The sequence below is a fragment of the Magnolia sinica genome, chromosome 18 (genome assembly GCF_029962835.1).
Source record: "Magnolia sinica isolate HGM2019 chromosome 18, MsV1, whole genome shotgun sequence".
NCBI classification, from domain to species: domain Eukaryota; kingdom Viridiplantae; phylum Streptophyta; class Magnoliopsida; order Magnoliales; family Magnoliaceae; genus Magnolia; species Magnolia sinica.
This window is the reverse complement of record NC_080590.1, coordinates 17,042,708-17,069,370: the sequence shown is the minus strand read 5'-3', so window position 1 is coordinate 17,069,370 and position 26,663 is coordinate 17,042,708. Positions and strand designations below refer to the sequence as shown.

Genomic DNA, 26,663 nt, shown 5'->3' with positions numbered 1-26,663 from the left:
GAAATTGACCGAGCTTTACATGAAATTCTCTTTGGTGAATTTGACCTAGCAATTAATGAAATTGACCGAGCGGTTCATAAAATTTTCTATTACATTACATGAATCCGTGAAAGTTCCCCATCATATTTTTATGATATCTCTGTCAAATTTATGAATTGCTCAGGGGATTTCACCAATCATGAACCGAGAAGTAGGTCAAATGGACCAAAACCTCTCGCAAATTGGATTTATAGTTTGCTCAGTACGCTCTTATAGTACTGAGTTAACTGAGTTGGGCACACCCAGATCCATAGCTCAATTGGCAGATTGAGTGAGATACCTCATTTCAACACTTGAGGTCTTGGTACCCCAAAAAAAACAAAAAAAAAAAGAAAAAGAGTTGGGTCCGCCTTGAATGTATGTGGACTATCCACGACGTTCATCCGTTTTTCCATCTAAAATAAGGGTTTCAGCCCAAAATGGTGGCATATCGAAATGTCAAGTGGATCATACCACAGGAAACAGTGGTTCCACCGTAGAAACCTTGTAATGCCCCCACAATGATGTTTTATTTGTAATCCATCATGTTCATAGGATGATTTTTGCATGGATGAACCGAAAACCAAGATGCGAGCTTCATCCAGCAGTTCAATGGCCCACAAAAAATTTACACCGTTTAGGTAAATGTACTACATTATACCTGTGGTGCGTGCTTTCTTCCGCGGGGGGACCATTTTCAGAAACACGAGATAATGCTCATGAATAGAGAGGGTGGGATCCAGCTAGAGAGAGGATGGTGCGATCCAAGCAACCGAAGTAGTGCAGGATTTTTCGTCTCTTGTTTTTTCGAAAATGGAGTGAGGGAAGGAAGGGAGAGGAAACGTAACAGCAGTGAAAAGGAGGGGTACTTTCATCCTCAAATTCGCAGTCCGCACGTGCTACTCTAAGTTGGTCACTTAAGTTTGCATTGCTTCATAAAAACCGCTGGATAAAAGGTTTTGTCTAACAGTGGTCATCTTCCCTAGAACCTTGATCCATTGGGAATCATTCCTCAGAATTTGCTGCTGTGTCTTGTGTTGCTTCTGATGAGCAGTCTAGTGAGTTCATTTGGCCGGGTCAGGTTACCAATACGTGTCTCTTACGTTCCACTGAGTTCATTTGTCTGAGTCAAAGTCACCAACATGTGTCTCTCCATGGAACTTACGTGCTGAGGTGGTCTGATGATCTAGACCATCCATCATCTGGCCGCTAGGTACAGTGCTTACACAAGATGATCCTGACCCAATTGAGTTTTATGGAGTCGAATGTAAGCCATTGAAGTTCTTTTCATATGGTCCGTATTCAGCTTTACATGATCAATGGTTAGAATCACTGGTTCAACGGAAGTTTTGTAATGTGGGCAGAGGGTAGCGCCAGAACATGCTTGGTTCCCTATATTTTATCATCTCGGCGTGTGGGGCCCGGTGGTATGCGGCTCATGCCGGTGACCCTGAGTCAAACTTTCAACTGCAAAAATGCAAATTGCACTTGCACCAATTTGTCAGATCCAAGCCGCTCATAGGGTGGACCACACTATTTAAATTCCTTGGGACAAAAACAACGCTGGTTTGTTTGTCTAGTAAGCTGCACAACCACGTTGAATGTGCATGGTCGATATTTAACCGTCCACTTCCTTTTTAGGTGTGTGGCTCATCAGACATGCAGACCAGCCTCATTTTAGACCCATTTCATCTTTACGGCAAGGCCCACCATCTGGTTTAGTTGGATCTTGCATGTTGGCAGGTATCACATGGTTACTGGGGACAGCAGGATATCAGAAAATGCTGCATGCAAGATCTTGGCCGTTAATCATGCATGCCCCATGGCGCGTGCCCACATGCTAAGAGGAACCGCATGATGCAAAGCCACCCCTGCCGGAATAACGGTCCGCGGTGACGCGTGTGGGAATAATGGCTCGTGCGGGGAGAGCAGGATTCAGGGAATAGGTAATCCCTACTGTCACGAGCATCCATAGCAGGATAGAAACAAATCAGGAGGCTTGTTTCTACACATGAAGAACATATATAATAACTAACCCTAGTATTTGAACTCTCAAACCCATTCCACACTCCAAAATCATGAAGAAGGGGGCGAAACGCTTCGCACCCTCAGACTCCATTCCCGACTCCACCGATTCTGATGTATGTTTTCAAACCCTAGCCTTTTCCCCCTCTTCTCTTCCCATTTTATAGGATTTTTCCCATTTGGGAAGGCGTTTTCCTACTTTTTCCCCCATTTTTTATTTTGCATGCATTGCAAATCATCGCTGTCCGCGTCTGATGGATTTTCTTTTTTGAATTGTTCTGGATGATTTGATAAAGGTAAGAAATAGAGCTTCCTTTTTTTTTAAAAAAAAAATCTTTCTCTTGGGAAGGTAAACAACTCGATTGATTAAGATAACGAATGTTCTTTTATGCTCTCAAGCTGAAGCTTTATTGAGACAGATAATGCCGTAGCTGAACACTATTAAACCGATCCATTGATTTCCGCAGCATTCGCCAAGATGAATCTTTTAGCGTTCTTGCTTTCAGTTTCAGCGGTTTTGTTTGTGTTCCGATGAACGGGCGGACTGAGTTACAAAAGTTTGGGTCGGTCAAGACTCAAGAGGAAATGGGCAAAAATCAATGATGTTTGCTGGTATTTGTAATGAGGCAGTAGCTACTGCCCTCAAATTGCGTTTTTTTTTCCCCCTTTTTAAGTTCCGTTCAAAGCAACAGAATTTGAAGTTGGAGCTTAGACCGTTAACAGGAATGCTCAGGGTGGAAATTGCACATTGGTTATTTCCACTCCATTAGGCGAGTTATTTCAATTCCATCAAAAGTGGTACCAAACAGTTACCTGCGGCTTTTATTGTTGAGTGTGGGAAGTTGGGATTTATAATCGAACTTGCCAGAAAGTGTTTAGACATGCCATATGAGTGTTCTATCTTTCCATAAAACATTTGCAAAATGCATGTGGTTCAGATTCCTAAACAACTCGAGGAGTGGAAATTGATTATCTGAGAGTTCATGCCCTACCTACACCTCTTTGTTGGTCTGCTCATGGCTTGCTGACTTGCAGTCCATCTCCTTGTTTGGTGTCATATAATCATCAGATCCTTGATACTGTCGAGAAGAGCTTGCCTACTGGATCGACCTTTCAAATGGTTGACCAAACTCTCTTGAAATTCTGCAGATCTGTAAGCAAGATATTGGGTTTCAACTCATTGTTCTGTCAACTGTCTGCATTACAACCAGTGTGGAAAGTTAATGCCTATTCTGTAAACCTCGCCTTGCCTTATGACAATTAAACTATTTCGGTCCAGATGCACTATTTGGATATCATATACGAGCTTTTGCATTTTTTACTATATCACCCAAGTACCTATACCAGTATCAATTAAGACAAGGATGGGATATGTGGAATCCTCTGAGGTCCAAATTCATAAGAAATGGGTACTGTAAGGATGGTTAGAGCTCACAAGTGTAATTGTGTGACAATACTAGTTATAAATACCTAGAAGCTATGAACTGTAGATTTCTAAACAGAGGGTCGATCTAGATTTTGAGTGTGGAGGAAAGGGGAGTTGCTTATGCAGGTATCCAAATATTCTAGTCCATTTTTGTGTGCGTGTCGATCCGAGCAGCTTTTGGACCATATCTTAAGCCTGGCCTTATTCAAATGTAAATTGAGCTCATACTTTTTGTTTATGCTTTTTTTTTTTTTCCTTCTCTCTCCGGAGTGTATATGGGATTGGGCTATGTGCTACACAATTGTATGATTTTGCTGTTTGCATGTTATTGTCTACCACTAGAACCTTTTTAGTAATTTGATTGACGAATATGCGTTGTACCTAATGATTATCAGAAGTGTCCATTACCCAAAGGGACTGTTGGTCATGATTGTGGACACTTTCCTTTTCTCTTCTCTAATTCTAATAGGATGTTAGAACCCACGTGAAACCTTCTTGTTATTATGATGCAGTTCCGGAGTAAAAGAGTAATGGCAGCACCCCCTTTTGATGTTCACAGGGCAGAATCATCTCGTCAGCATCAGATGGCTACACCCATATTAGATGTTCAGAGGGCAGAGTCATCTCGTCAGCATGTGAGAGCTCTCAATGCCCAATTCGCAAGGTTGTACCTTTGCTATTACCATGACATATGTCTCCATGGTGTGTTATAGCTTTGTTACATGCATGTTTTTTTATTGCTGCGTGCTAAAAAATATTAGTAAATGGAGAATTTTGTGCAATGCTTGCTTTTTAAAATTTTTTTTTTTTTTCTTTTTCTTTTTCTGTATTATTTTTGTCTGCTCTTATACATTACATAAGGTCATCTTTTAATTTCACCTATGTATGTTTTTAATGTCGATTTTCCTTTGGCATGTGTTGTCGTATCTTTTCTCTTAACCAGGGTATTTTTTCTCTTCTATGGCCAATATTATTCGTACAGGTTCAGTACACTATGTACACACTGCAACATCTGTTGCATGGTACAGTGCTAGTTATATATTTATCCACAAGTCTCTTATTATAGCTAAATTACGTACAGGGTTAGAGAGCAACCGCTTAGCATGGGAGACACTGATGCGCATTCAATTACATCTGTTTTTGCCCTGCTGAACACCCCCGTAATATCCTTGACAAGTTGTTGAAACACCTATTGTTCCTCTCCTTTCATATCTCCAAGAGACTAGCAAGCAAAACCATCCTCCAAATTCTCCTTCCATTCTTGCCTCTTCCGCTCGCTCACCATGTCCGAAGTAATTCCACTTTTGACTTCAACATCACCCAATTCACCCGAACAATGACAAGAACTTACCCAAACCCCCTTTCCAAACATGCAGTGTACGAAGAGGTGGTTTGCTGACTTATTACTCTTCCAGCATAGTGGGCAAACACTAATGATGGCCATGCCCCTCTTTTAGAGGTTGTCGATAATAAGAATCTTGTTCCAACCTGCTGGCCAAGCAAAAGCTGCTATCTTGAGGGGTTCCCCATAGGACCAAATGAGAGCCATGTGTGTACTACCCCCACTCGACAGGGAGACACTTAGCTTCCTATAGAAGGACCTCACAATAAAACGCCCTAACTCGTCATCAATCCACTTCATCGCATCCAGTTCCAAATAGAGCACAACACCTGAAAGCCACTTTGATAAGACTAAGAACTCCACCTTCTCCTCTCGCAAGTTCCTTGTTCATAGAGGCATCCACACTCCATTTAGGCCTTGAGATGAAAAGCATTGAGCTATAGGTATTTCTAGGTTTGGGGACATCGAAGCCAACTTTGGGAAATCATCTAGCACCATACATCTACCCAAAATATTACTCTTCTTTCATCTCTCATTGAAAACCCCACCTCTTGAAATCTCCCTTCCATGCCTACAATCGCCTTCCACAACCCTGTAGCCATACGCAAGGGTGATTTTTTCGTTCACCAGTCCATTTTCTCAAACCCATATTTTCTTAACTATTACTTCCCTTGGCAAGTTGTCCTCTTTCGAGCCATACCTCCAAAGCCATTTTCCTAGAAGCACCTCGTTCATAATTTCCAACCCCCCCAGTTTGTGCACATCATCCCACCTCATGAGATGGAATTTACTCCTCTACTCCTTACCATAAAAAATCCCTCTTCAATCTTTCCTATTTCTTTAGAATTTCATAAGAAATATACCGGGAGATTCAAAAGAGCTTCTTTAATTAGAGTTATCCTACCTCCCAAGGACAAGTCTTGACGCTTGCAGGGTGACAAATTTCTTTAAAACTTCTCAATTACTCAATCCCTTACATGTCTGGTGGGTTTCCCTATGTATAGCGGCATCCCCAAATATGTGGATGGAGATGACCCAATGTTGCATCGAAATGCCCCTGCTAGATTCTTGACCTCCTCCTTGGGTAAACCTATAGCTAGCATTTCACATTTATGAGCATGCACCTTTAGGCCCGAAACCGCTTCGAAGCAACAAATGATTTTTCGGAGATTGTGCACTTGGGACACCTCCATATCATAGAACAAGATGGTGTCATCCGCAAATTGAAGATGATACACTCGTAGATCTCCCATCCACCTTCAACCCCAACCCAACCCCAACCCCTCTCTCCTACATTCTGTTTAGAGCCTCAACCACCACAATGAACAATAAAGGCTATAGCGGATCCCCCTCCCCGAGGCCTTGAGTTGCTTTGAAGAAACCTTTTAAGGATCAAGAACTTGGTTGATTTGATGCAAACTTGAATCCATCTTCTCCATCTTTCTATATCAATTCGTCCCAGCATGTTGTTTAGTAATTCCAATTGGCATGATCATACGCATTTTCCAAATCTAGCTTGCATACGAGTCCGCTTGTGCCTCCCTTGTGCTTGGAATCAATACACTCGTGGGCAAGCAATGCACTATCCAATATTTGTCTACCTCCTACAGAGACACCTTGGACCTTGGATATGACCTTTCCAAGAGCTACTCTAAACCTTGTGGATAACACTTTCCCCCCATTTAACTTTCCCACTACTCTAAACCTCGTGGATAACACTTTACCCCTTAAGGGTTTTGTGGTTTCCTCTGCTGGGCATGGGCCCGCTGTTGTTTTTGTCTGTTTTTAGTCTCCTAGTTTTTCCTGTTGCTGTTTTTCTTTTCTTGTTTGGAGAGGATCTCCCTCTCCTTTTGTTTTGTTAATATATTTCTCACCTTAAAAAAAAAATTCCCTTAAACTGTCTGCACCCTCCTTCGTGGGAATCAATGCAATGATGACGCTTTGAACTCCACCCAGAGTCTACTACTTTCCAAAAACTCCCGAATAAAAGCCGCAACATCGTTTTTTTTTTATTAATCCCCATAAGACTTGGAAGAATGCCAATGGAAAACTGTTTGCTCCCTAAGCCTTATCTCTCCCCAATTTGTCCATTGCCTAATTTCGTCTTCCAAGACCGGCCTCTCAAGAGAGGCTGCCTCCTCATCCGAGATAGTCCGAAAGGAAAGATTGTTCAGTCTTGGCCTCTCCAACCCTTCATCTAGGAGCAGATTTTGGTAGAATTTTACTGTTGTTTCACACATCTTGGCTTTTCCTCCACCCTGATTTCGTCCACTGTCATACTATGGATTTTGTCAGCCTAACTCTTGCACTTGCTAAACCATGGAAGAATTTTGTGTTATTATCCCCTCCTTTAGCCAAGTGGCTGTCGACCACTGCTTCCATTTTATCTCTTCCTCCTTGAGTCGACTTTTATATTCTTTGATTAGAGCTTCCCTCTTGTCTTCTTCCCCTTCCAATAGCACATCACATACGGTTCTATTCACTCAAGCAAAATTGAAAAATATTAAATACTAGAATCAAGTGTGTGCCTGTTGTATATGAACTTCTCCTGTTAAGTCTTCATGAAATGGAGTGATTGGATAATCTTGTTTTGATGGAGATGTGTAAACCTGGCTTTAGAACTATTCAATTTCCTTCTATATGCGTCAAAATATTAAATGCAAATTTCCCTTGAATCCATTATTCAAAAGGATTGGAGAGACCAATGAAAATGTTTCCAGTGGATATAGAGCTCTGTGGATCACGCGGATGTGCCTCTGGCCAGGGGAAATTTTTATAGGACAGCTATTTGATTGGCTATGCTATATGGTGCAAAGTGTTAGGAAGTTAGAAGGCAACATAAGCCCTGTAGAGATTAGGGCTGTCAACAGGTCTGGTTGGGGTCCAGCTTGGGCATTTGCATGGTTGGTCCACCTAAATGGATGGATTAAATCACAGGCATGCATGCCAATTTGACACATGCATGCCGCTTTGCAAACCTTATTATGTTGCTAGAATAATTAATATATATTCAATATATAACATACTATTAAAATTAACTGGGCCCTACCCGATTTTAACTGGGTCCAAGATGTTGGACCCAGCCCAAACCCGACTAGACCCCTTTCTTAATCATGTCCAAAATGGTGGACCTGAACCTAATCGATTTCTAAACGAGTTTGAGAAATTGGACCTGGACCTGTTAAAATTGGTTCAAATTACTCAGGTACCCATTGCCAGCCCTAGTAAAGGCGAGCATGTTTAGATGGATGTCTCAGAAATAGGAAGGATATAATTGAGAATGAAGTAATCAAAAGGAGCCTAGAAGTTGTCCCAGTAAGAGATAACATGACATGAAGCAGAATGAGATGGTTTAGTCATGCGTAGGGCAAACTGGAGACGACTCCTGTAAGTCGTGAACATTGATTGGGGTTGAAATGCTTGAAAAGAGGATCAAAGGAGGACCTGGAAGAATGTGGATTGAAGTTGTCATAAGGAACATAAAGGCTTGTTCACTTGTCAACAATAGGGCCTTAGATAACAACAAATGGCAAAGAGGAATCATAATTAGGACAAGGCTGTGATGACGACGACGACGATGAAACCCAAGATGCATTATTTTTACTAGAACTGGACTTTTATTCATGAAAACAATTTCAATAATCTTCGGTATTTATCTCCGGCTCATATGGATATTTCTCTACAGAATCTACTCTTTTGTTTGGTTTAATATCTTTACAAACTTGTGTTTGTGATCATTGATTTTTTTTTTCCCCCTGACACCACTTTGTTCCTTTGTGCTTTGGTGACTGAAAACCTTCTTCTATACAAAAAAACATTTCCATCTTACAAAATATGCTCCTTTGGTGTTTTTATTTTTTAATTTTATTTTTTACATTGTTGAATCAACTTCCTTTTCTTTACATTCTAAATTTTCATAAGCATTTCTGCATTGGTTAAGATCTCTATTTTTCAAAAAAGAAAAAAAGAAAAAAAAAAGGTTATGTTCTCAGTGGATTCATCAAATCCATATAATCCATAGCAAAACCTCCTTTTGTGACTATGGAATTGCTTATTTGAAATTACCACAATAACTGCCCTATCTTTCCAATAGTAATGGCTTGTGTTTGTTTCATGTGTGCAGTTGGGTGCAATCACAGTTGCAGAATCACCCAGATGAGCTTTGGCAAGATGGTGTCCAAGACTATTTAACCCATGCATCACACATTATGGTAGTCTCTCAATCATTTCCTACTAAGAATTTGGAAATGCCATGCACAGTTTATTGCTTCTGAGTTAAATGCTGTCTGTAAACTGGCTGAGTTAAATGCTTAGACTGTTTGAAGCATGCACTGTGCTTGTTTTGAGTCAATTTCCGAGTGGTGATGAAAAAAACTCAGTGACTTCTCATTTTATGGTATCTGAAAAATTAGTGTGCCTCTTTGTTGTAGAGGTCACAGTTGCTCTAGGTTCTCAGTGTGCTTTTCACTTAGAGCTTAGGGCTGTCAATGGGTCGGATTCAGGTTGGGCTGGTGTACCCATACCTGGACCCACCTAAAGTAGTTGGTTTAGGTCTGGGTGTAACACTCTAGGACCAAGCTGGAATCTGATTGGGTCCGGGGATAACACTCTAGGTCCTGAAACCAAATCTGTTTTGGTTCGGTACCCATTGTGTCATGGAAGAGGCTACCGTGCTGATCCGACAAGTATGGGAGGGTGGACCCATTCTCTGCCTGTACCATGACTTTCTTCTAAAAGTGAGAAAATAAGAAGGGAAACACATCATCCTGTGTGTATGCGATGGATGAGTGGATGGATGGATGTCTTGAAGAAAAGTCTTTGGTATTCTGCAAGTGTCATGGTAGATATAAAAATTGCACGGTGGCTTAAAGATAAGCTTAATTAAACTGTTCAATTCGTTGGTCCCATTTTAGATGGCTTGTAAACCAATATTTGTACTGATTTGATTTTCTTAATCATTGACTAGTGTGCATTTGATGGACGGTAGATATGAAAAACACTCAATGGATCCAATTCGACAAACAAATGCCCATTAATCACAGGCTAGGATGGCCAACTCTATCTTTTAGATGGTCACTTATATACTATTGCTGCCACAATTTAGATGACATAAGTTGACTTAATATGTGCCACGTATTTCGTCTTGGACTGCCTATGCATTGACCATCACACTGCCACAGTATCAAATAATACTCGACAAACAAAGATGGCGAGGGTATACCTATTACCTTTGGCATGGGAGTTTGTCATATTACCAGTGAGCTCATTTTGTTGCCTATACTTTGACTCATGATTCACAGCATGTGTTGCCCCTATGGGGTACACACTTTGAGATGGTGAGATGATTGGCTGTCCATGTCCTGGATGCCACACTATACAACCCACTATAAGAAACTTCTGCTGAATGGTTGATTCTGGTCATCAATATTTATAGATGGATGTGGAATGTTAAAAAAAAAAACGATGGCTTACATCAACTCCAAATCAAAGTTTAGTATCATCAATAAATAGTGACCAACTGGAGCATTACTCATTGTACCAGGAAGAAAATGGATGGTAACAATGTCAAATCATCTCTGCATATTGATTCCATGGGGTGATAAATGCTGGCAATCCTGGGTAGCCACACATGCAGAACTCCTTATTAACCAAATTTCTCTCCTTTCATGCTCTCCTATAAGTTGCGTTCTTTCCAAAGGTCGGAAATGGGGATGTTGGCATAGCAGCTACACTGTGGACTAAAGCTGTTGGATCTGGGATTGTGTTCTGTCATCCAATCCATTGATAGGGCGAGATACATAGCTGACAATGGCTTATTTGAAAAATCTTCAAGATGGAAAGATCATAAACTTTCAAGTTTCAAGCAATGACTCATGAAATAATCTTTGAGTAGAATGCTCATATTGGAAGGAAAAAGTTTTAAACAATCAAATGGTTGAAATATTCATATATGAGAGATGTTTTTGGACAATCCCCTATCGGCAGTGAGTGACATCATATAAATGGTTTGGATGGTCATCAAAAAATGAGCACAGATCATTCTACGATTAACAATCTCGCTCTCCTAGTTTCTTAGTAGCCTGTGTAGCCCCCTCGGCGGTGCAGTCTACCTTTCTTGTATCCTCTTTCCTTGTTAATATATTTTGTGACTTTTCAGAAAAAATAAAAAAAATAAAAAAATAAAAACTGAGCACAGATCCAATGGATGTGATATGGGCATATCCTATGACAATAGCTCATGAGTCATGAAGTATTGTGTTAAACCTCAGAAATGCAAAGCAATGAAAAAGCTAGAGGTTGTGTTAGACGTATTGCTAGAATACATTACAGTGTACTGTTATAGACTTACAGGATATGATGGGACTGTAGCTGTGTGTATAGGGTCATGTTTGGTGATCAAATCTGTTGATATTATCAGATAACCATCTTATGTCGGCTATCATGAAAAGATGGCCGGATGGAGTAGAGGAGAAGATACAAGGATGTAGCACAGTGTGGCAGATGGAGTAAAGATAAAAGGACACAACTGCATATGAAGAAAACTGTGCAACAGTCTTCATGTTGCGGCATTACCACATTGAATGCAAATCAATGTGCGACATTGGAACAATTCTGATATGAAGTATTTGTATTTGGATGAAGTTCAAAGAAAACCATTCATACAATGAATTTCTCAAAAAGTAAAAAAACCATTCATAAAATGACTACTGCAGTAGCTTATACAAAAAAATTGTGACATGCCTGAATATTTTTGGTAGTTGAGTTCCTAAAATGTGGCACCAATTCTGTTGCTTGTGATAATTTTGTTTATGATGATGATGATGATGATGATGACCCAGGCTATGATGGTGGTGGGTGATGGTATGGTATTTTCATGTAGTTGTTGATCTTTTATTCATTTACTCTTAACGTGTTAGGAAAAATTCAGTGATGTAGTGGAATGGCTAAAAGCTAATGCAGCAAAAGCAGACGGTGGATCTAATGTGGCACCCAGCGATGAGAAAATTTTGGTGGCTGGAGCACAGAGTAATGAGATGAAGTTGCAAGTTAATGATAAAAGCATGTTTCCTCACAAGTTTCCAACACTGAGCTTTGCAAATTCATGGAGCTCTGGCCTACTGTCTGGCAGTCAACAATCAATCTTACCTGGTAGGTGTCACTCTATTAACTTGGTCATAGGCACTGTTTGGCATTCAACACGTATGAGTGTTGTGTATCTTTGTAACAACTTGAAGCTATCCAATTCGCTGACATGTTAATACAGGCATTTTGAAATATAAAAAGTTTAACCATAAAAGAAAAAAAACAAAGAAACATTTAGGAAATGTAGAGCTGCATTCAATACTACATGCATATTTACTTATATCTGTCAACACAGTTAAAAACCTAAAATGGCCTTTCCTTGCGTGGACGACATTGGACATTCATTTTGTCGATCAACTAACTCATGCTAATTTCGCCTTCAGGAAGTCAAAGTTCAACTTTCACAAAGCAAGAACCTACAGACGATCCAGATGGTGGTAAGGAATACTATTCTCCTTCCTTTTTCTTTCACCGTGAAGTCCTTGAGATCCATTAAGCTTGACACTGAACCACTATTTTTCAAGAAAATCTTATTGCAGTGAATTCGGTTTGCTCTTGGGATTCTAGACCTGCTACTTGCTTTTATTATATTCAGAAACCATCAAAACTAACAATTCATTTATTTGCATATGTTGATCATATGCATTCGACTGAAGTTGATCTATAGTGGAAGCAAAATTCGGGTGGGCTTGTACAATATGCACATGCACACAATTCACATATATTACTAGAATTGTTAGTAGGTTCTATGGAAAGTTTCTACATTTAAAACTGCTGACTACTTTATTCATTTTGACTAGTTTATTGATGGAGGTTATTGGCATGCATCTCCTTTTATTTTTTTCCCAAGTTCATGACCATAGGATTATATGAAGAAATATCTTCAAGCTAACTGGTTTGATGAATACATCTGAAATTGCTTGTAATGTCTGGCCAGCAATTTTGTCCATTTAGTCATTGAATTTTCTTATATGGATGTTTAGAAAATGAATTGGAGCAGCCGAGCAGCCCTTCCTTGAAGAAGACTGAAGAGCAGGGTATCCTCGTAGTGCATGAAGTCAAATGCAAGGTTTATGTAAAGGTACAAGCTTGTTAAAGATTATCAAATTATATTTCAAAGTTCTGTACCAATAGCCCAATTGTTTTGCAAGGACTCTTAATGCATACTATTGTACATTGTTCAATGTATCCCCGATATTATCCATCTCTCTAGCTCGACGACACCGATAATACAGGCAGCGATACTGATAACACCTGCAGTATCAGTAATTCCAGGCATCGGCAATGTATTGCTAAGCATCACCAATGTGTCAATATTGCCAATTTATTGTTAATATTTTTTATTGTGTAAATTCTAGGTGTCGCTTGTATTGCTAATGTATCGATATCGCCAATGTATCGATATTGCCAAAAACTTGTTTATTAAAAACAATTTCCATTTCAATTTTTTTTATGGGTGCATGGTTGTTTGCAGCGTTCAATTTTTCGACAATAATATTGATAATATCGTTATCACAACATGGGCAATATCAAGACCACAAACTTTTGTTTTCTTTCCAGTTGTCGATGATTTTTCGACAAAATATCATATGTTGTCGATATTCGCAAATATCGATTCATGTTTGGATGGATGGATGGGATGGTTGGACTATTTTTAAGACAACATGTGCTTTTAGGTCCCCATTAAATAGAGACTTATTATGCATGCATTTTTTATTTTTTATTTTGGAATTTTTTGATTCCTAAATATGAAAATACATGTATTTTAGCATCTCCTGAAGTTTCATTGAAAAATTCCACCGTTTTCTCCTTGTTTTTCCAATGCTTTCCTGCATTTTCGGTTATCGATGATATTATCAGCGATATCGATGTTGTTTTCGTATCCCCGGCCAACAAAACTTGTAGCGATATCGATACTTCAAACACTGTCACTGTATAACGTAATTTTGTAGCCTTTGCTTTTTATTTTGGTTGTTATGTTCCACTGAAAGGGTTCATATTTTTTAGGGTCAAAGCTGGGAAAAGATGGCATAACAATTGATAAGAGAAGTATGCTCAAGAAAGCATTGGTCCACTATGTTGGATATATTGTTTTGATTAGTTTTAAACTTTTAATAAATTGGAAACTTCACTCGAGGTGTACACCAGATTCCTCATCTCCTCGTTCCATGTGACTTCCTGTCAATAATTGCATAATAGATCAAATTTGTGTCATGATGACACAACGTAGCCCGATTTGAATGGTATTATTCGATGTTGCCTTCATTTGTTTCCTTCGAACTTTTTTAATTTTTTCCTTTTCTTTTCTTGCTGTTTTCTATAATGTTTTAAATATCGACGATATCGGCTAATCTATCCCATGATATATCTTGTATCCTAACTATGCGATACAAAATGCACAGGTAGTGCCGACAAATCCCACATGTTTGATTCGGTGAGCATTTTCAATTTTTGATCTTTTTTTTTTTTTTTTTTGTTGAAATTATGTTAAATCAGTGTCAAAATGATTAAAAATCCATTGGTTCTTTATGTTTTGTATGAAAAATCAAGGAGTCGGAGCTTTGATTTCGATATCCATTGGTTCATGTTCTCCATGTCTTTTTTGAAAATTTGCTTCAACCAACTGTCAATTGAAACTAATTTTGAAGTATTTATGAGTGTTTGATGAAATGATCATCACATACACTCTAATTTTGAAATTTGAGTGTAGGTGGTCTTATTTGACGAAAATTTAAAATTTCTCCAATTTTCTCCTAAATTGCTTGCAATGTTGCACTCCAAACATGAAATCAAGCATGTATGAGGGTTGATCCACTGATTTGTTAAGTCCTTGTCAATTTTCGAAAAATAAAAATCATTAATTTAAATTAAAAATTAATATATATATATATATATTTTTGAAATTCCCCTTCAGCCAGCTGACAATTGAGACTAATTTTGAAGTATTTATGAGTGTTTGATGAAATGATCATCACATACACTCTAAATGTTATGCATTCAATTTGAATATAGTCGTATTAGTTCAGTCAGAGATTACATAGCTGATGCAGGTCAATTAACTACTTGCTCTAAAAGCTCAAACTGGCGAAATAATCCCTTTATCTCATAGCCTAGGCCTCACATCCCATGGGTCAGGACCTCGGCCGAACCCCCCTCGTGAGCCCTACTTCACATGGGTTCTGCTTCACACGAGCCACCCGCCTCACATGGGTGGGGCCCGCCTCACACAAGTCACTCGCCTCACACGAGCTGCCCACCCCGAGTGTGCCCCTGCATCCCACGGGCCACCCCACTAAAGCCCGGTGTGAAAATGCCTCTGCATTAATCACCCTCGGTGAGGAGTGGATTTTATTTTATTTTTGTATGAATATATCAAAATATTTTATTAAAATAAAAAAACGAGACCAAATTATTTATAGAATATACACTAGTGGAGCATGATTTACGTAGGAATTGATCATTAAGTTAATTAAGGATGACATTTAGGGCTTGTTTGGATTTAAGCAAAGATCGGAATTGATAACTTGTCCATGGTTTGTCTAGCCTATTTATGTACATGAATCTAGAAAAATAGGAACATTATGTTCCCAATATATGATCATTAGCAAGGATAGCTTGTCTTTGCCAAAAAAAAAAGGGTGGAATAACTCATCCCCAATTTTGTGGACACGAGGAACATGTTCCGTGCACATGCTTTAAATGTGCCAAAATTTCCATGTGCGACAATCCAAGTTCAACCACTCCACTTGTGCACATGTGCCATCATCAATCTTCAAGCACCAAACGTGTGGCACCTATGTCTCATTGCGCACATGCACTGTAAATGCTACGTATGCCACCATCAATGTCTCAATGTGCACATGCACTGTAAATGCTACATATACCACCATCAATGTCTCAATGTGTACGTGCTGTAAATGCTACATATGCCACCATATTAAGCTCCCCACATGTGCCACAGTCAGTGTTCGTAGTATCGGTATCATTACGTGTATTGCATGTAGGAGATACAGAAACATGTATCGGTATCACCGATACCTGGAAATGTATCGCCGACTGAGGAAATCACGAGGAAATAGTGGAATTTATCAATGAAACTTTAGGAGATCTAAAATACACATTTGCATATTTAGGAATCAAATAATTGCAAAAAAGACGCATACATAGTAAGTTTCTCTTTAATGAGGGTCTAAAAGCATGTAATGCGGACTCAAGGAGACATTAGAGAAACATGGGAAAATGGTGGGATTTTTTAATGATATTTCAAGAGATGCTAAAATACATATATTTGCATATTTAAGAATCAAATAATAGTGAAAAAGACACATTTGCATATTTAGAATCAAATAATTAGTTTCCCTTTAATGGGGCCTAAAAGCATGTATCATTGACTCAAGGAAACGTTGGGGAAACATAGGGAAAATGGTTGAACTGTCCATGCATGCACATACATACATACGAACACATGCATGATCCGTCCATCCATCCATGCGTGCATACACACACACATATATCCAACCGTCCATCCATTCATGCATACATACATCCATGATCCATCCATTCACATATTCATATACACACATAGAACCATGCACCCATAAAAAAATTGAAATGGAAATTTTTTAATAAACAGATTTTTGGCGATAGATTGGCGATATTATCAACATATCACCCGATATGTTGGTGATACAAGCGACCCCTGGAATTTACACAGTTGAAAATATTGGCGACATCGATAGATTGGCGATGCAAGCAACACCCGGAGTTTACACAATCGATAATATTGGCGATACTTGGCAATATATCGCCAATATCTGGAATTTCTAATACTATCATGATGTTATCGGTAGCACCAATCTGAGATATGGATAATCTCGGGAATACTCTAAACAATGGCCACAGTGCATCCTTACTCCCTATTCCAGGGTGTTTGATTAAAAAGCAAAAAAATTATAGGAAGTTTTTGGATTATGTATCCTTTGCATAGGTTCAAAAACATACCCAATAGACATAATAGTATTAAATGACATAAAGGATTGCAACACTTAATTTGAGATTTCAGGGTAACATAGCCTCTCTTCCATTGCAGAAGTTTTTGGATTCATTCAATAACGCCTATTGGTGTTGTTTCTAATACATGATTGTTGTTAACTAAAATGAGATTAACTCATTTTTAGGCATCTCCCAAAGATGACCTTAGCATCAAATAACATAAGGAGTGCAGCACTCAATTGAGATTTCAGTGTAACCTAGCCTCCCTTCATCACAGATTTTTTTTTTCCTCTAGGATTCGTTCAACAATGCCTATTGACATTGTTGTTCGGAGTTGGATGTTTTTACACTTGGTGTTGATGGTTAATTAATCATTGTTTTAGGATCATTCTAATTTTTGCTTTATCAGTTCACATTTTTTAAGTGCATTTTTCATGAATCAGGGTTCTGTTGATATGCTTTTCTAACCTAGTGTGTTACAGTCATAAGCAGATCAATCTATTTTATTTATTTATTTATCTGCATTTTTATTTTTATACATCCAGCCAGACAATCCTGCAGACAAGGCTTGGAAAGATATGGGTATGGGTCAGCTCTCCATTAAATGTGTAGAAGGTGCTAGCAAAGCTACCAAAGAATCCAAACCAACCATCATCATTCGGAATGATGTATGTTTGCTTTCTTAAATTGTTTCTGTTGTAAATGGTTGTCAACTTGAAATACATATTTATTATCCTGCTTCAAATGTTCTATTATCCATTGCTGTGTTTCTGCTTACCTGAATTTTGTAGCCTGCTTATATCCTGCTTTCTTACACTGAAGTTTAAATTACTTATAACAAGCCCAGCTTACAATCCCAAAAAACCACCTTGTATGAATCTATTTTATTGAAGAAATTCCTAATGGTATGCCCTTTCTGTCTCAACCAAAGACTCACCAACAGAGACAAATGCCAAAGGGACTTTCCCCTCCCACCCTTTGGAGCTCCTAGCCAAGCTTGGAAAAGATCTTGAATTCTCCCTGGCATCGCTCAATCCATGCCAAATAATTTAAGTAGTGAGACCACGGTGATATTTCTTTTCATGTTATCTAGAAATAGTTATATGCGGAATTCACCATTTCCTAATGTTTGGAATGAATGTTAGTCTAATTATACAAACTTCAGTCAGATGATTATAGTAGTCTAATTTTACAAAATAAAGTCAGATGATTATATTAATCTAATTATACAAACTTCAGTCAGATGATTATATTAATCTAATTGTACATGCTGTGCCCTTGTATGTACAATTGTTTCACTAGCCTGCTTTGGGTTTCTATGGACCATGTTTTATTACCCTTTGGATACAACAGATGTCTATAAATCTTTGCAATTTTTTTAATTATTATTATTATTATTATTATTATTATTTTTCTGTTCTGTGTTTTAGACGCATGTGCCTGTGTGTGTATATTGGTGCACTAGCCTGCTGTCAGTTTCTACAAAGTGTTTTTCATTCTTTGTATGTATTGCAGTTTTCGGCTTTATCTTTAATTTCTGTTTTAAATTTTGATGTTTTACTTGACTGCAGGTTGGGAAAGTGTTGCTCAATGCTTTGTTATATTCAGGCATCAAAATGAATATACAAAAGAACACTATCACTACAATATTCCATACTTTGGTAATCAATCATTAAAGCTCAACCCTCGCAATTCTGTTTTCTTTTTTATTTATCTTTTGGGTTGACAAATCCATTTTGGTGTTATACAAATACCAATTAACAAGATTTATTTACCAAAATTGCCTTCTGAATCTTGACACCTTTTCTGTTAAAGTATATTATGAAAAATTGGTAACTTGAAGGATTATAGCATGTATATTTGAATGTGAGAAAACAGCGAATACTTGTCACTCCTTGTTTGCTAACTTGGCTCGCTTTTTGTACACGCGAAGAACCTGGTAAGGGATTGAAACTGATCATTCAATGATGGCCATATCCCAAAGTTCTCTATTTGGACAGTCCTAACCATTTAATTGGAGGATTCTTTTCAGGTTTTAAAAAAAAGGATGATCACAAGAACATTATTTGGCTTGCACATAGCCATGTCTTCCTTCTCCAAAAGTCATCTAACAGAGTGGTTATGATTTCCCCATGTGTGATTTTTATGGTATTGGCCACGTAAGGTAGAGCCTACCTATTACTTCATTCGGGTTAGGTACATGTTTGCCACACTTTGAAAATCCAGTCGCTTAAGGGCTTGTTTGTTTTGCCAAATACTCCCATTATATAAAGAAAATGTGTTATTTTATGATTTTACCACCGCCAAACCAAATGTGGGAATCATCGGCAGGGTGTTTCGTATCCGCTACGATACACCCGTAAAGGCTGATACATATAAGTAATGGCCATGACCGTTACGTGATACGGGGGTGAAACGGGGCGGTTGGTTTTTTCTTTTTTTTTTTTGGACTGTATCGGCCGTTACGAGGCATAATGGTCGTTACCCCCATAACGGTCGAAAAATGACAACTTTTTTTAATTTCTTCTATTTAATTCCAATTTTCTCCTCTCTCTCTCTCTAACTTTTCTCATTCCAAAAACTATCTTAGGTCATTTTACAACAAATTTCGACCACTTTTACTATAGTTTTTAATATTAAAATCATAGATTGAAGTGATTCGAGCGAATAGAAGCTCAGAGGGCCATCTTTTTAAAAAATTGAAAAATTAGTGTTTATGCTTCTTTTTTTTTTCTAGTTCTAATGCTTGATTGTGATGTGTAAACATTAGAGACATAATCATATTCACAAATCCACTAGACGGGCTTGATACAATACTCTCACTAAAGAGTGGATTGTTACACTAACACAAACATGTTCAAAACAAAAAATGAATATATATTTGGAATATTTACATTATTCTATATTTTCTAAATATTTGTTCAGAATCTTTCGGGCAAAAGAAAATTTTCAACCGTTATGAGGTTCGTGACATTCGTTATACCCCCGTATTGGCCATTATGGCCAATACCCATATTGGTAATGGTCGCAAGGCGTTCTGTAACGGTAACGGAGGCCGTAACGGCCACCACCGTTACCTTTACGATACGGGGCATAACGGCTGTTATGGCCCCATAACAGCCGTTACAGACTCTCTTATTTATTTATTTATTGAAAAAACCCCCTGAAAAACTTGTATCTGCCCCGTAATGTTGATTAAAAAGTATGAAAAAACTTGTATTTGTCCCACAATAGACCATTACGGGGCTATTATGGCCTTTATAGGGGACGTAACGTACTATTAACAGCAATTACGGGTCATTTTTTCCATAACAGCTATTACGGCCATTACGACCCAGTAACATGTAAAGGTTGTCACTGTTACCTTTACGTAACGGCCTTTACGGCACAACACTAAATGGTGGTGACTGTTACGGTTACCGATACAGAATACTTTGATCATTGGTTAAATGTGTAATTAGGAGATAGGTAAATGAATTTGTAATCATTACACTTTTATAGCATTACTAGGAAAATCTCGAATCCGAATAGCAACATTAGTGTATTTTGGTGATGATTTGACATCAATGAAAAAATGCCATCATTACAATTTTACTGTGGATAAGCCAAACAGAATTTGGCAGTCAAATGCAGATGTTGTCAGAAGACAGGTAAAGTAATTTGTAATCGTTGCACATTTCTTTTACATTACCTTTGTAAATGGTGAAACAAACAGGTCCTAAGTGTAAACAGTGACAAAAACTACTCTTGCCTTGTTCAATTTTATGTGTATTAATATTATACTAGATGCCATTATCCACCTGTCAAAACACACACACACACACACACACACACACACACACACACACACACACACAGATGCTGTCATGCTATGATTATTAATTTTATTATAGGGTGGTGTCTCAGTGGCTGTTTGTACTGACTGCTATAGGCCGGTGGAAACGAAGCTGGCAAAGATGCTACTGCTGTTGCTCGTACATATTTATTAAGGACGAAAACAGAGGAGGAGATGAATAAGCTGGCGGTGGCTATCAAAGAATATGCTCCAGCTGCCTGAAAACCTCATGCAGCGGCATCAACTTTCACGTGCTATTCTTTTGAGTTATGAGAATTAAATGCTGTAGCGATAATGAATGCTTTGGGTTTTTAGAGCAATGCCTAGAAACAAACTAGTTGGCAGCATTTTCTCCATATATACCGGAGGGGATGCTCTGGGCTCCCTCCAGAAGCAGCAGCACTGCTTGTAATATGAATCGAGAGTAATGGAAATTTTCACTCCTTTGTTATGAAAATTTGCACTTGTATTGGAAATTGTGTTAAATGTTTCGAAAAGTGTAATTCTAGGGATTGGGACCACCAAGGAGGTGCTGAATTGGTTGATAGGGGTTTTCAGCTGTAGTGTTGGGTCATTTGCTTGCCACTTCCCCGTTGCATTGGTAAACCACCAAAGCATCTTGGTACAGGGTTACCGAAGGAGTGGAAGTGAAATGGATACTTGTCTTTGGGTGGAAGGCTAACTTTGATTAAAGCAGCTCTCTCAAATATGCCGATTTATTTTGTCCCTGTTCAAATGTCCGAAGGCGATGATAATGCAGCTAGATAAGATGAGGCCTTACTTATGGCAAGGGTTGTCAGAGGTTCATCAATTCCATTTGCTGAAGTGAGATGAAGTGTGTTGTCCAATATGGGAAGGGGGTGCGGGGAATAGGAGATTAGAGGAATTCAATTGTGCTCTATTAGGGAAGTGGCTTTGGAAATCGGGTCAGAGGAAGATTGCCTTTGGAGAAGGGTAATTGCCTCTAAATATTGGTCCAGGGGAGGGGATGATGGATGAAGGGATCTTTTTACAGAGCTTCTCCTTTGTGGAAGGCAATAGAAGGGGTGGGGGAGGGATTTAAGAAGGGGGTAAGCTTCGCAGTACGCAATGGGGAAAGGGTGCTCTTTTGGGAATATGTTTGGCTAGGTGATAGGTCCCTCCGATCCAAGTTCTCCAAGTTCCCTAGGTTGGTAAGCATTGCCTCCGACACAAATTCTTGTGTGGTGAAGATGAGTTGGAGGAATTTCAAAGGGCTTTCGTGAAGCTTAGTAGTGTTTGCCTTTCTCCATGGGTGGAAGACTTTTGTGTGGAGTCTAGAGGAGTAGGGCAAATTTTATGTCCGTTGTTTCTTTAGATTTCTAGCTTCTAAGATTGAGGCATTGGTGCCCCAAGGCTTTTGGCTTTTGTTTGGAATTACAGCGCGCCCCAGGTAGGCCTTTTGCATGGTTGGTGTGTAGGAATCAGGTGCTCACTATTGACAAGCCTTAGAAGAGGGCGATGTGCATTCCCAACATGTGCTCTCTCTGCCTTGGTAACACGGAAATGGTAAACCACTTGTTTATTCATTGCCTGCTTGCCCAGTTCATTTGGGAGTACTTTGGTGTGTTCAACATGACTGCTTGCCTCCAAGTGCAGAGGTTCATAAGTAATATCCTGTGAATACAGGGTCGATCCCACAGGGAGATGAATTGCGAGAAGGAAAAAATCAAATGCAAAACAAACTAAGTAATAAAAACTAAACTGATGATTTGATTTTTGGATTTTTGAATGGATGTAATTCAATTGAATAAAAAAAAACACCCAAGCTTCAAAGTTCCACACATAGATTAATGTTCCAAAATCATGATGACTTGGATAACACAACTAGGATCTGAGCACTATGGTCAGCCTAATCGGAAAATAAAACACTTTAAATATTTTAATAAATGATATAAAAGATTAGAAAATAATAGATTTGCACCATTGATATATATTCTCAAGCGTCAGTGATTTTAAGTATTCAATATCTATAGGATAATGAATATCAAAGAAATATAACAGGTTGAGAACATCTCCTATCTAGGAAATCTGATTAATCTAGGGTAAGCCTATCCATCAATGTAAATCTCATATGATGGAAATATATGGATCTTACAAGAGGATAAAAACAAAACCTAAATAATAGATAATATGCATACACCATTATTCTCATCATTAAAACAATCAATCATCATAATTTAAAGAAATATTAAACCCATGTGCTTCCCTTCTAGCTTGGGCTAGAGGGAACTTAGAAAAACATAATTAAATTGCAGAAATAAAAAGCAACAAGAAAGAAAGAAGAAAAATTGCAAATAAAAAAGATCTAAAAGGAAAAAAAGAACTTATAAAGCTTTAATAAAACTAAAAACTCTTTAAAAAAAACCCTAAATATTGCTCTTGAATGCTTCTAATGATGCTTTAGAATGCCCTAGGAGGCCCTATTTATAAGTAGGGAACTCCAAACTTCGTACAAAGTTGAAAACCCTAGAAAACGCCTCAAATATACGTATTTTCCCAAAATAGACTTCTCGCTGCATAGTTCATTTAAAACAGACTTCCTGCTGCGCAGTTTTCCAAAATAAACTTCACAGCTTCAAAATACACTTTTTTAGGACGATTTCAGGATTTTTCACTTCAAATCTTCGATTCTCTTCATTCCTCGCTTGGTTTTCTTGGATCTTTGGCATGTGAATTCTTCAATCTTGATCTCCTAAGATCCATCCATTGCCTTGGTGAATTTGAGCATCAAATTCTTACTTTTTAACACCTTTTTCAATCCAAGCTTTTAAATTCACCTTGCAACACATACATGAGTAAAATAGAATATTAAGATGATTTATGTTCATAAAACCAAGATATAAATGGCGAAAATTATGCAATATTTGAGTCTTAACACACCCCCCAACCAGCATTTTGCTAGTCCCGAGCAAAATAAGCGAAGAAAAATAAAAATAAGAAAAAAAAATAATTCTAGAAACAAAATTAAAATGAAAACAAAATTCTAATTACACCACTTTCGCAAGTAATCTCGATTGCATTTAGCATATGCAACAAGCCTTTAAACCCCTAGGTTTCCCCTAGTGGACGAGTTATAGTCTCGTGAGGGTTTCCAGAAATGTTACCCACAAATATTGAAAATAAGAAAAATGTTTTAATACTATAAAATTTATACAATTATGCCTCCATTAATCATATGAATTCCAAAACAAAACAATACTTACCCTAGATATGAAGTTAGCTAGAATCTTAATTTTTTAATCCATTACATCCTTGAGTTCAGAGACCTAATCAAAATTTAGAATAGTTATAACCCAATATCCTTAGGTGCTTCGTGACACTAGTCTAACTTTGAGAAATATGCATGTTCCCTATCCTAACTCCTTTCAATCATCCCAAGAATATGAAATCTCTAGTTATCTCATTTTTTTTATGACATTTCTTCTTTTATCATCATATCCTCATTATTATAGACCACCCTTAGATGAAGATTCCCATCGGGTTTGCTTCATAACCTAAGGTATCGTATTTGTAATGGTAACAGTAATGGATACTTAGGTATTCTTACTCCGGATTACTGACACGATTGTTATGGTCATTGCATTCATGCTCTATAATAAAAATTTCTTTTTTTTCATCACTCTCTTCTTTTTTTTTTCCTTTAATATTCTCTCTTTTAAACATATATCAATGGTACTAGTTCATTCAACCTTGTTTGAATCAAAAGTTGTTATTTTAGTTCACATATCATATTCCTCACTTAGTTAGCTAGGGTGTATTGTGAATTCAGTACATCAAATTACAACTCACTTTAAACTAGTGATTAGATAATTGAACTCAAGTTTATAATTTTTAGTTGTCAAATTTTGACTACTATCAACCTAGATTAGGTATTAAATTTGCCTTTGGAATTCGCAAAATATCATGTTCACATTCTTGTATATAAAAAATATTATTTTGAAAATGTTGAAATTTTTTTATTTTTTTGTTCATAAACTTTCTCATAAACCTAAAAAAGAAAAACTTAAACCTAATGGAAACATACAAATAATAAAAATAATAATAAAATAAACTGAAACTCCCCCCCCAAAAAAAAAAACTTACACATGGATGACTATCCACACACCCCAACCTAAAATCTACATTGTCCCCAATGTAATGATAATGTAATGTAGAGAACAATAAAAATAAAAGAAATGGTGGATAGTACCTGCCATGAAAAACTCACCTGCTATGTGACACTAAAAAATTGAATATGATACAAATCCTACACAAATGCTCCGTCAGACCAGGAGCATCATTCTGAATATTCTGGCTCATGAAGAGGGACGGACTCCTCTCCTAAATGAAAGTTTTCCACATAAGGCTTCAATCTCTGACCATTAACCTTGTACACATTGCCATTACGTGGATTCTCAATTTCAACAGCCCCATGAGTATAAACATTCTTCACAATGAAGGGGCCTGTCCATCTTGATCTTAACTTTCCCGGAAAGAACTGGAGACGGGAATTGTACAATAGGACCTTTTGCTGATGTTCAAAATTCTTCCTCAGGATATTTTTGCCATGAAAAGCTTTGGTCCTCTCTTTGTAGATTTTAGAATTTTCATAGGAGTCTCTCCTCAACTCCTCTAATTCATTTAACTCTAATTTCCTTTGTCCACTTGCTTGATCCATATCAAAGTTTAATTTTTTTATTGCCCAGTAGGCTTTATGTTCCAATTCCACAGGCAAGTGGCAAGCCTTCCCATACACCAATCTGTATGGAGACATTCCAATCGGGGTCTTATAAGCAGTCCTATAAGCCCATAAAGCGTCGGATAGTCTGAGGGACCAATCCTTCCTATCTGGCCTTATAGTTTTCTCTAAAATGTGTTTGATTTCCTGATTAGAAATCTCAGCTTGCCCACTCGTTTGTGGGTGGTATGGGGTGCTCACTTTATGCTTGATGCCATATTTCTTCATCAAAGCCTCAAATGTTCTATTGCAAAAGTGAGACCCGCCATCACTAATGATGGCCTTTGGAGTTCCAAATCTAGCAAAAATATTTTCCTTGAGGAATCGTATGACCACTTTGTTGTCATTGGTCCTACTTGGAACTGCCTCAATCCACTTTGAAACATAGTCCACACCAACCAATATATAAAGAAATCCAAAAGAAGATGGAAATGGACCCATAAAATCAATACCCCAACAATCAAAAATCTCCAATGGTAAAATTGGGGATAAAGGCATCATGTTGCGCGGACACTCTTCCCAACCTTTGACATCTATCACAAGCAACACGAAAAAGCATGGGTGTCTTTAAACATGGTGGGCCAATAATACCACACTGCCAGATTTTTGCGGTGGTTTTCTTAGCAGAAAAATGGCCACCACATGCTTCCATGTGACAAAAGAAATAACACTTCGAACTTCATCCTCCTGGGACACAACGTCTAAAAATTTGATCACCCCATATTTATATAAATACGGGTCATCCTGCAAGAAGTTCCTAACCTCGGTTTCAAAACGCTTCCTATCTTGTAACTTCCAATGATATGGCATTTTTCCCGTTACAAGATAGTTCACTATATCCGCATACCAAGGTAATTTAGAGATCGCAAATAATTGTTCATCAGGGAAAGTGTCCTGGATATGCATTTCCTCAGTGGAATCATCTAACACCAATCTAGAAAGGTGATCAGTCACTACGTTTTCTACTCCTTTCTTATCTTTTATCTCTAATTCAAATTCTTGGAGTAGGAGGATCCATCTCAAAAGTCTCGGCTTTGCATCTTTCTTAGATAACAAATATTTCAAAGCCGAGTGGTCCGTGAAAATGACCACTTTGGATCCCAGTAAGTAGGACCTAAACTTATCCAAAGCAAAAACTACTGCAAGTAACTCTTTTTCAATTGTTGAGTAGTTCACTTGGGCCGAGTTTAGAGTTCTACTCGCA

General features: G+C 38.0%; 1 protein-coding gene across 3 annotated transcripts; it reads left to right on the top strand.

Annotated features, from left to right (window-relative positions):
- Nucleotides 1-1,973: 1,973 nt before the first annotated feature.
- LOC131232670 (uncharacterized) lies at nucleotides 1,974-21,197 on the top strand. Of its 3 annotated transcripts, none has more exons than XM_058229067.1 (9): nucleotides 1,983-2,159; nucleotides 3,982-4,133; nucleotides 8,935-9,022; nucleotides 11,729-11,960; nucleotides 12,278-12,331; nucleotides 12,878-12,975; nucleotides 17,432-17,554; nucleotides 18,458-18,547; nucleotides 20,818-21,197. In XM_058229067.1, the coding sequence occupies exons 1-9, from the start codon at nucleotides 2,097-2,099 to the stop codon at nucleotides 20,941-20,943; spliced, it is 1,026 nt and encodes a 341-aa protein (XP_058085050.1). In that variant the 5' UTR covers nucleotides 1,983-2,096; the 3' UTR covers nucleotides 20,944-21,197. The 3 variants fall into 3 exon arrangements, with proteins under 3 accessions (XP_058085051.1, XP_058085050.1, XP_058085052.1); XM_058229069.1 differs by having other exon boundaries at nucleotides 2,005-2,159; nucleotides 4,029-4,133; XM_058229068.1 differs by lacking the exon at nucleotides 18,458-18,547 and having other exon boundaries at nucleotides 1,974-2,159.
- The last annotated feature ends 5,466 nt before the right edge of the window (nucleotides 21,198-26,663 follow it).

Bases quoted from the DNA above. Each gene is read 5' to 3' on its own strand.
- LOC131232670 (XM_058229067.1), top strand. From the start codon at position 2,097: ATGAAGAAGGGGGCGAAACGCTTCGCACCCTCAGACTCCATTCCCGAC. The intron at 4,134-8,934 runs GTTGTACCTTTG...TCATGTGTGCAG, and splicing joins CTCAATGCCCAATTCGCAAG to TTGGGTGCAATCACAGTTGC. The intron at 18,548-20,817 runs GTAATCAATCAT...TGACTGCTATAG, and splicing joins CTACAATATTCCATACTTTG to GCCGGTGGAAACGAAGCTGG.